The sequence below is a fragment of the Colossoma macropomum genome, unplaced genomic scaffold (genome assembly GCF_904425465.1).
Source record: "Colossoma macropomum unplaced genomic scaffold, Colossoma_macropomum, whole genome shotgun sequence".
NCBI lineage: Eukaryota > Metazoa > Chordata > Actinopteri > Characiformes > Serrasalmidae > Colossoma > Colossoma macropomum.
Window position 1 is genome coordinate 19,326 of NW_023496005.1, and position 9,757 is coordinate 29,082.

Sequence of the window (9,757 nt, forward strand, 5' to 3'; positions counted from 1 at the left end):
TAAGAGCCTTCAGTAGTTGTCCACTGTAACCGTCTTCAGTAGTCGTCCACTGTAACCGTCCTCAGTAGTCGTCCACTGTAACCGTGCTCAGTAGTCATCCACTGTAACCGTCCTCAGTAGTCGTCCACTGTAAGAGCCTTCAGTAGTCGTCCACTGTAACCATTCTCAGTAGTCGTCCACTGTAACCGTCCTCAGTAGTCGTCCACTGTAAGAGCCTTCAGTAGTTGTCCACTGTAACCGTCTTCAGTAGTCGTCCACTGTAAGAGCCTTCAGTAGTCGTCCACTGTAACCGTCTTCAGTAGTCGTCCACAGTAACTGTCCTCAGTAGTCGTCCACTGTAACCGTCCTCAGTAGTCGTCCACTGTAAGAGCCTTCAGTAGTCGTCCACTGTAACCGTCTTCAGTAGTCGTCCACTGTAACCGTCAGTCACGTAGCCTCGTAGTCCACTGTAACCGTCCTCAGTAGTCGTCCACTGTAAGAGCCTTCAGTAGTCGTCCACTGTAAGAGCCTTCAGTAGTCGTCCACTGTAACCGTCTTCAGTAGTCGTCCACAGTAACTGTCCTCAGTAGTCGTCCACTGTAACCGTCCTCAGTAGTCGTCCACTGTAACCGCCTTCAGTAGTTGTCCACTGTAACCGTCTTCAGTAACTGTTCACTGTTAAGCATCCTGCTGTCCTGAGTTTTAGGGTTTGTGGAGCTGCTGGAAAATGGTTGGTAACCTTAGTGCTGTTTCCAGTGTGTGTGTGTGCGGTTATCTCTCATTGGGTGGAGCTGGATGAACCATCAACACACACACACCCACACACACACACACACACACGCACACACACACATACACTCACACACACATACACACACACACACATAGACTCACACACACACACACACACACACACACACATAGACTCACACACATGCACACTCATGGTGGCATATGTGTATCCAAGCATTAGCTTAGCATTAGCCTGTGGTGTGTGGTTATGTAACCAGTAATTTCACTCATAATATATGAAATTCATATAGCCAGTCACACTGCATGTGTCCTCATGATATATGTCTGCTTTATATGCTGTGCATGTTGCTCATGAATTTAGGGTGGACTGTCACTGTTCTCTGGCTGAAAGAAAGCTAACAAATCAGCTCCTCCTCACAGTCTGTTCAGGTCTAATCTCCTGTTTTCCTCCACAGAAGCCTGGTGAGCTGATAGAAGCTACAGTGGATCATTGTGGCCTTGAGGTTACAGCTCATCTCAAAGAGACCAGATGTGAGAAGACTTGCTGACCAAATATGAATTTCATTCCTGCTCATTAGTTATGCATAAATATTAACACTGTCTTCTTTGTTCATATCACAATTATGTGTAAACAATGAATTGTAACTTCTCTGTTCTCTGTTAATGTAAAATCACCCACTTGGAGACGACAGAACTTCTTGTAATTGTGGTCTGATTTCAGAGATCTCTGGGTGTCTGCCAGGAGCTTCTACCCCACCCAGAGTTTTTAATAAATACGTACTCTGGAGCGATAACTGTGACTCTGAGATGTCACTGTGTTCTGTTCTATTTGGAGATTCCTCACACTGCCTGACAACAACGGCACATTCCCTGGAGAAGTGAGACGGCCTGCACTTCAGCTTTAGATATTCCAGGTCAGAGGAGAGTTTAGCGGTTGTGGGGCAAAAAAGCAGCAGCTCTTTAAAGTTCTCTGAGTAGCCATATGAAATATTAACACAACTTTTTCTTCTCTACACATCAAATTGATAAACACATCAATGCAAAAACAAAACAAAGTGCAGAATCGAACATCACCTGAAACATTCCCATTCACCAGGTGGCAGGGAATTATGGGTAACTGATAAACACTCAGTCGGACAAAGCATTAGGCTTGTTAAATTTAACACAGTGGGGTGCTGATTGATCACCACCTGGCTTATTACAGTGCATGCTGGGAATATTTTCAGTCCATCCAGCTGTCAAAGTAAATTCTAGCCGATCACTGAAATTATGCTAATAAGTTCATCAGCTGAAAGAAACCCTTCTGAGAAATATAGAGCGAGAAATCTTTACAGAGAAATCTTTAATCTTAATCCTGAGTCTGATTTTGTGGTTGTATTTTACATCATAGAGTAATCAGACTAACACTTTCAACACTGAACTCGCTCCACTAATCACTGCTGACTCTGGATGAAATTATGTCAGTAATACTTTAACCTGCTAACACTGATACATCCGTACCATCAAAAAGTCATGATGGCTCATATCAGATGCTAATGTTCGTTAAATGCACTCTAATTAGCCGCCATTACACCAACATTGTTACATCTGCTGTGACAACTACCTGCATATTACTGAAGAAACTCTGTCAAACCTTGCTAGATGGTAGATTAAGGCAAGGCAAGTTTATTTGTACAGCACCTTTCATACACAGTGGCAGTTCAAAGTGCTTGATGCAAAAATAAAAGCATAGTGAAGTAAGAGCTTAAGAGATTGTAATAATAAAAGACAATGAAATAAAGTGCAATGAAACTGAAAGAATAGATGACAAAACAGCTTCTGACATTTCTATCATAAAAAGCAGTGACTGGATGGGAGCTTATCACACCCTGAGATCCAGCACCTCAAAAAGGCTTTTGCAAACATAGTTCATCAGAAGAAGAAACAAAATGCATAGAAAATAAGGTGGAGTGTGAAACAAAAGCACAGAAAACATTGTTTTTAAAGAACGTCTTTGATCTGGACTTGAAGACGGCTTTGCTCGGAGCACATCTGACCTCATCTAGGATTTGGTTCCAGCAGTTGGCAGCATAGTGACTGAACGCTGCCTCACCCTGCTTAGTTCTGATTCAGGGCTCTTCTAACTGACCGGTCCTGAGTGACTGGAGAGGCCGACTGGGTTCATATACTTCCAGGAGATCAGCAGTGTATTTTGGTCCAAGGCCATTTAGTGATTTATGTACAATCAGAAGCGCTTTAAAGTGAATTCTGTAGCCACAAGTAGCACGACAAGTTCTAGTTTTGTCCATGAGGTTATCCAGGTGGACAATAAAGTCACCAATGATAAGAAAATGATTAATGTCAGTTAAAATAACTGTTAGCAGCTCAGTGAATTCATGAATAAAGTCAGTACAGTACTTAGGTGGCCTATAAATTGTTAGTGATAAAATCGATGGTGTACCATTTAGCACAGTACTGAGGTATTCAAAACAGAGGAAGTGTCCAAGGGTCGGCTGTTTACACTGAAATACACTTTAAAAATAGCTGCTATTCCCCCATCTATTCTATTGGACCTGTTTACATTCTATAAGCACAGCTGCACTGTTGCTATAATCCAGCCAGGTTTCATTCAGAAACATGAGGTCTAGATCATGTGAAGTAATAAGATCATTAAGTATAAAAGATTTGTTTTTCAAGTGATCTAATATTTAATAGTGCCAGATTCATAATGTTGGGCTTCAAATCAGATTTATGTTGAAGAGCAGCTGTCAGAGTAGACTGACGTACAGAGTGACTTTAATGATCTGTTGATTCCATTTCCAATCAGCTACAGGCGCCAGGGGCCCCAGCTTGTTTTACAAACCTTCATGAGTTTTATCACAACTACAGCGGAGACCCTGGACGTATCAAACTTTGCCATTATCAGCTTTGTTGACTGAACATGCCGTGCTGTTTGCTTTCTGAAGAGGTGAGGGATGCGGATATTGCTTTTGCTGTGGTAACAGCCCGTGCTCTACCAGAGGGAGGGCATAGCCGAGGTGGGCAAGCTGGGGGCAGTTTTTAGGAGGTGGAGGTGCCCGTTGTTTCTTAAGAGAAACCTGAGGGTCTCAGTGCTATCGACTAGGAAAACAGGTTATTTCCTGCGTACAGCGGTTCTTTCATTTTCTCTGAAAACCCCAGCAGCGATGACATCAGAGGTGAGACATCATCAGTGCTCCTGTCGTGGGACTGATACCACGTGTCCTTGGATGGTGATGATGGTGTCTGACTCTTTACTATCAGCCCACTGAGTGCCTGCAGGTCGAAGTGCAGAGTCAATCATGTCCTCGGGAACAGGCTGTGAGGAATCATTGTGAACCTGCCGAGGGTCATCATGTGATGTGACAGTAGAATGATCTCGGTCAGGCTGATATCTGTCCAGCCGATCCTCAGGTTCCATTGCTTTGTTGCATTTTGGAGCGAGACCACAGGGAGTGGATGAGTGATGAAGAGAGAAAAGAAGGTGATCTGTTAGCACTCGCACAGCAGTCCTGTTCACATTGAGGCCATTTAGTCTGAACAACTTTCTACGTCCCCAAAAGATGTTAAAATTCTGTATATAATTAAGCCCTTTTGGATGCAGGTGATGCTGAGCCAAGTGTTGAGATATAAAAGACAGGAGAATGAGTTGGAGCCTCGAGCTGGAAGAGGTCCACTGAGAAATTCTAAGTTTAGTCTGTAAGTGTGTTAAACTGTTCAGAAAAATCCCTTTTCAGGAGCTCAAACTGTTCCTTCGGATGTCGTGCTTCCAGCATGCACAATGATAGGTCTGATTGTCTGATGGTTGACTGCGATGTCAGGAAGCTGACTGCAGATGACCGTAGTGTCAGGAAGGCAGTGTGTAACTGTAGCCCTGCTGCTTACGTTCTGTATGATGGAGTCCAGCACAATCAGAGCTCTCTGCTGGGCCAGGGGTACCACCGAGAGCCGCTGCCTGCTAGTCCCTGAGAGTCTGATTCTCCGTCTGCTGGGGCCGAGCGGCTATAGTTCCGGTTCCACTCTCTGTTCGTACACACCGTGGGACGACCAGCTTCGTTTTCATCTGTGTCAGGGGCTTAGTTAATACTGGAGGGGTCCTCTGTTACATCACTCAGTGGCTTCTGTTCTCAGCCGCAGATGCAGCAGTAGCTTAATAGCATTAGTGTTAACTGACCCAGCTACTGTAGCAGTGACTGGAGTGGAGGAGGCTACCGGGCAGTGTGTGAAGCCTGTGACGGCGCTGCGCTGTGTATAGCTTTGTGTTTGGCCCCCTGCTCGAGCCATCAGTCAGATCTGTCAGTGCTCTTTTTCAGTCCTGCCCCATTCTGAGGTGCAGCTGACCCCACTTTAGTAAGTTTAGGAAGCTCTCTGGATTGTCCAAGGCTAACACAGCCAGTGGTGCTGTGCTACATTGAGCAAACTCACCAGGCAGTGGCTGAAGGAGAGAGCAACTGAGATCTGTCTCCGATTCTCAGCCCAGAGTAAAAACATTAAGCACAAAGTAAACAGTGTCAGTGTTGACACACTGCGATAAAGTTAAAATTAAAAGTAAAATAGATGAAAATGAGGAAAGCATAGGAAGAGTGGAGAACTAGGAGCAGAAGGCAGAAGCAGTATTATTAAGAAGTATTTAAGGCAACTATTCGCATTATTGCTCCAGTCAAATGGAAGTAAAACTTTCATACTAAAAACCTGCAGATGAATGAGGAAAAACTCTGGCACGAGAGAAACAGTGATAAATCAGAGCACTTACTAAAAAAGAGCAACATGGATGCTTCCATACTAAATCATTTCAGTCAGGTTTTTGTTCTAACTCTACTGGTTCACGTTCTGAGTGACCTCAGGCTCAGCACTGACCCAGATAGCATAAAGACTCAGCCCGAGTTCGGCTGATCTGTGGCAGCATCAGCTCATCATCGGCCAGCTTGAATTGGGCCGAGTGTGGGTGACGCTCAGCAACCGAAGGGCTTGAAAACGGGGCTCGGGCCGACTCTCGTATGTATTGACGCGGCCCAGGTGTGTATTCATAGGCTCGGGCCAGTTGCGGATTACACTTGGCAGTTGGCAAAAGGAGCTCAGGCCGATTCCCATACAGTACGTGCTCATCCGGTCCAAGCATGCACTACAGGTTCGTGCCGATTATGGATAAATCTCAATTGGCTTCCTGGTGCCTGCATAGTGCACTAGTGGTCTTGAAATAACTAGTGCTCCTGAAACCAAACAGTGCATCATACATCTTACAAAGAGTCAGTTGGGATTCAGGCAGGTGTGCATAGCTCCCTACTGGACACAGAAGAAGTCAACATTTCTTAACTGATATAGTGCACTATACAGGGAGTAAGGAGCCATTTGAGATTCAGCCTGTCTGCAATCGCAGTAATATTATAAGTCCTCACCAAATTATTAAGAAACAAATACTGCAATACTGTATTTTATTCTAATAAAATTTGGTAAAATAATAATTCCTTTTTGGAAAAGGTTATTTAATCACTGCTTGTACAAAAATATCATTGATAACGTGTCATTGGCACGAAAACACAGATAAGACCCCACCTTCACTGGAATTCCCCCTTTCAAGAGAGTTTAATTATGGTTATGTCATAAGTTAAATGACTTTAGATTACTGTAAACAGTTTCTAATAGGGATCTAATATTAGATACTATTTAATATTTGTTAATGTTCATTAATATTTTCGTATTGACAGATTAATTCCTGTAGCACATTTTCTAGCTAATTAGCTGTTAGCTGTTCCTAGCTAAGTCGACTAGCAATGAAAAGTTAGAAGACTAATAACTCCACGCATCACAGGGCAGGTCATTTTTATTGTCTTGGGCGATTAAAAAAAGTACTTACTCTATTGGTTTGTAAAATGTTGAGCTACATTTGAACACTTTCTGTGTTCACAGATGATGAACTGGCCTGAAAACGCAGTGGAGTAAGGTGAGCCATCTGTTGTGTGTATTATTTATCTATAGGACTATACGTAAAAGTTAATCATCGCCATGTTGGAAAAATATCCGATAGAACTAGAGGGGACTAATAGCTCCTCCCTCTCCTGTTCATCTTACTTTACCTTAAGTTTAGCTTGACTGCATGAACCGAAATAAATGCCGTTGTGCTTTAGAACTAATACTCGCTTCAGTGTGACTCGATGCGGTTAAAGAGCAGAAAGTGACTGGGCATTACTCTAAAACAGCACCAGCCCTGGAGAGAAAGATCCGCTTATCCTTGGTTTTGCCCCGGAAACAGGTTCAGAAAAAGGAAACAACTGATATTAGATCATACATACACAGTGTTTTATTCACTGTTACTGTTGAAACGTCAAGTTATAGAGCTGAACAGTCTGGTTCTGGAAGCAAAAATCCCTTAATCACCATTGGAATTAGATGATTTAGATGATTTTATATGATTGAATTAAAGCCACAAATCAGTCCGGTTTCAGCTTCATTTCCGAAAAATCGTGTTTTACCAGAGCAGGTTTATGAGGAGTCTGGCCACTTCCTATTCCCCCCGTTATATCAATGAATGGGAGTGAATGGAGCTAAACGGCTAAAAATGAAAAGTTAAAATAGTTTCTAATCACTGAACCAGAACTGTCCTTTAATTTTAGACAGTGGAAGGATGGATTTCACTAAAAAAGCAGAGAAAACTCACCTGTATGGTTCCTTTACTACAGCAAACGGGTTTTGGGCAGCAGGAGGCGGGCTTTAGTGCTAGTGAGTGATGATTGATTGGCAAGCGGAGCAGCTCATTGGCTGTTCGTGCTCACTGACGTCGTGAACGTACACGACGCGTCATTTTAAACTCCTATAACTTGAGTTTAAAAGCTCTTAAAATATAACAGCAGTGTTAAAATGTTTTAAGCTGCTCTGTGTTCAGGAAATGATCAAATTAAAATGTTTCAGCATTTATAAACTATGATTTTGCTCAAATGCTCCATATCAACTCTTTCATTTTGGACTCACTCGGGAGCGCCCCCTGTAGCGTCTGAGAAACTCAGAAGGCACTGCAGAGTCTCTCTACAAGTTCTTTGGTTTTACTCCCGTAATGTGTAAATACATTACACATTCGTCCCAAAGAGAGCTCCACCAATCAGAGACATCGGCGTCTGGCCGCGATCAGCAGCAGTGCGGTTTTCGGGAACCGGAAGTGACGACGCACAGATGCACAGACTGCTGACCCGCCGCTCCAGCGCTATCTTTCTGCTAAAGTTCCTAAATCAACCAAAAACGGTAAGTTCCTGCAATACCATGGCTACTGCTGGTTTCTTTGCCTGCTCAGAGTGTGGCATGTTTAGTTTAATCCCCTTTTCCACCTCTAGCGATAATGATAGCGGCTGTGTTTGTGCTAAGTGCCAGCTAGTTAGCTCCCTGGTGGAAAAGGTGGACCAGCTAGAGGTGCGCATCCGGGATTTATTAAGGGACAGACAGCGAGATTCACCGCTAGCAGCCCTGGGTGCCTTAGGGAGAGTCAGCACCCCCTCGACTCCGGCGTTAGAGCCCTCACAGCGGGGTGAATGGGTGACGTCTCGGCGACATAGCCGGAAAGCTAAGGCTAATGCTAACGCTGAGGCCAAAGCTAGCCCACCAGAACACCACGCTCCTCCGATTCACGTGTCAAACAGGTTTGCCCCGTTTAGCGAAACACCCGCTGAGGAGCCTGTTAAAAGTGCTCTGGTTATAGGAGACTCGATCGTTCGACACGTGCAATTAGCTACTCCTTTAGGGGCGCCAGCTGTAACAGTTAGCTGTTTACCGGGAGCCAGAGCGCCGGACATTAGCGGCAACCTTAGACTGTTAGCTAATAAGAGATATTCGAGGATAGTCATCCATGTAGAGGCCAATGATATTCGTCTGCGGCAGTCTGAGGTAACCAAGGGTAACATTAGAGAGGTGATTAAACTGGCCCAGACGATGTCCGATGCCGTAATCTGCTCTGGTCCCATCCCAATGCGGCGCGGCGCTGAAGCCTACAGCAGACTCTCAGCGTTAAACTGCTGGATGTCCAAGTGGTGTTCGGAAAATGAAGTGGGCTTTATAGATAATTGGTTACATTTCGAGGGCAAGCCTGGTCTTATAGGTAGGGATGGTGTCCACCCCACGTGGGAGGGTGCTGCCTTACTTTCTTGCAGCATAGCACATAGTCTTTTAGTTAGTCGGCAGAGTAGTGTAAACAGCTGCTGACAATCCAGAGCCGGGACCAGGCTGCAGACAGACAGGCTAAACCGACCGTCTGCGAACCACCTTGAGGCGTCACCTAGGATCCACTATATTGAGACTGTGTCTTACCCTGAATTAAATCAAATCTAAATGTAGAAAAACTCAATCAGCCCGCTTCAATAACCTAATCAATATTAAATCATATTTAGATGATAGCAGCAACACCTCAGTTCTAAAATTTGGGTTATTCAATATAAGATCACTAAACTCAAAAGCAGTCATCATAAATGAAATAATAAGTGATCATAAATTTGACGTTTTCTGTCTCACTGAAACATGGGTTAGACAGGATGATTATTCAGCACTAAATGAAGCCACCCCTATAGGCTATAATTATGTACACAGCCCAAGATTATCAGGCAAAGGAGGGGGATTATGTGTAATCTACCAGAATACCCTAGATATCAGTCAGAAACAATGTGACACCTTCACTTCTTTTGAGGTTCTTTCCATCAACATTACAAATCCGGCCACAAAAAAGAACACATTTTCATTATTTAACATTTACAGACCACCAGGATCCTACTCAGAATTTTTAAAAGAATTTAGTGATTTCGCTGCAAACCTAGCTGTGTGCAGTGATAAAGTAATGTAGGAGATTTTAATATCCATTTTGAGAAGGCAGATGACCCACTAAAAAAGGCATTTACTTCAATCCTAGACTCTGTTGGTATTACCCAAAATGTAACAGGGCCTACGCACTACTGCAGTCACACTTTAGATCTAGTTATGACACTTGGACTTGACATAGACAGGCTTAATATCCTACCGCAAACCTCAGTAATCTCTGACCATTACCTAATCTCTT

General features: G+C 43.7%; 1 protein-coding gene across 1 annotated transcript; it reads left to right on the top strand.

The window, feature by feature from the left end:
- The first annotated feature begins 7,950 nt into the window (after window positions 1–7,950).
- On the top strand, window positions 7,951–8,952 carry LOC118803925. The gene has a single exon (XM_036564472.1). It carries the CDS (start codon window positions 7,981–7,983, stop codon window positions 8,911–8,913), a length of 933 nt encoding a protein of 310 aa, XP_036420365.1. The 5' UTR covers window positions 7,951–7,980; the 3' UTR covers window positions 8,914–8,952.
- Window positions 8,953–9,757: the final 805 nt, after the last annotated feature.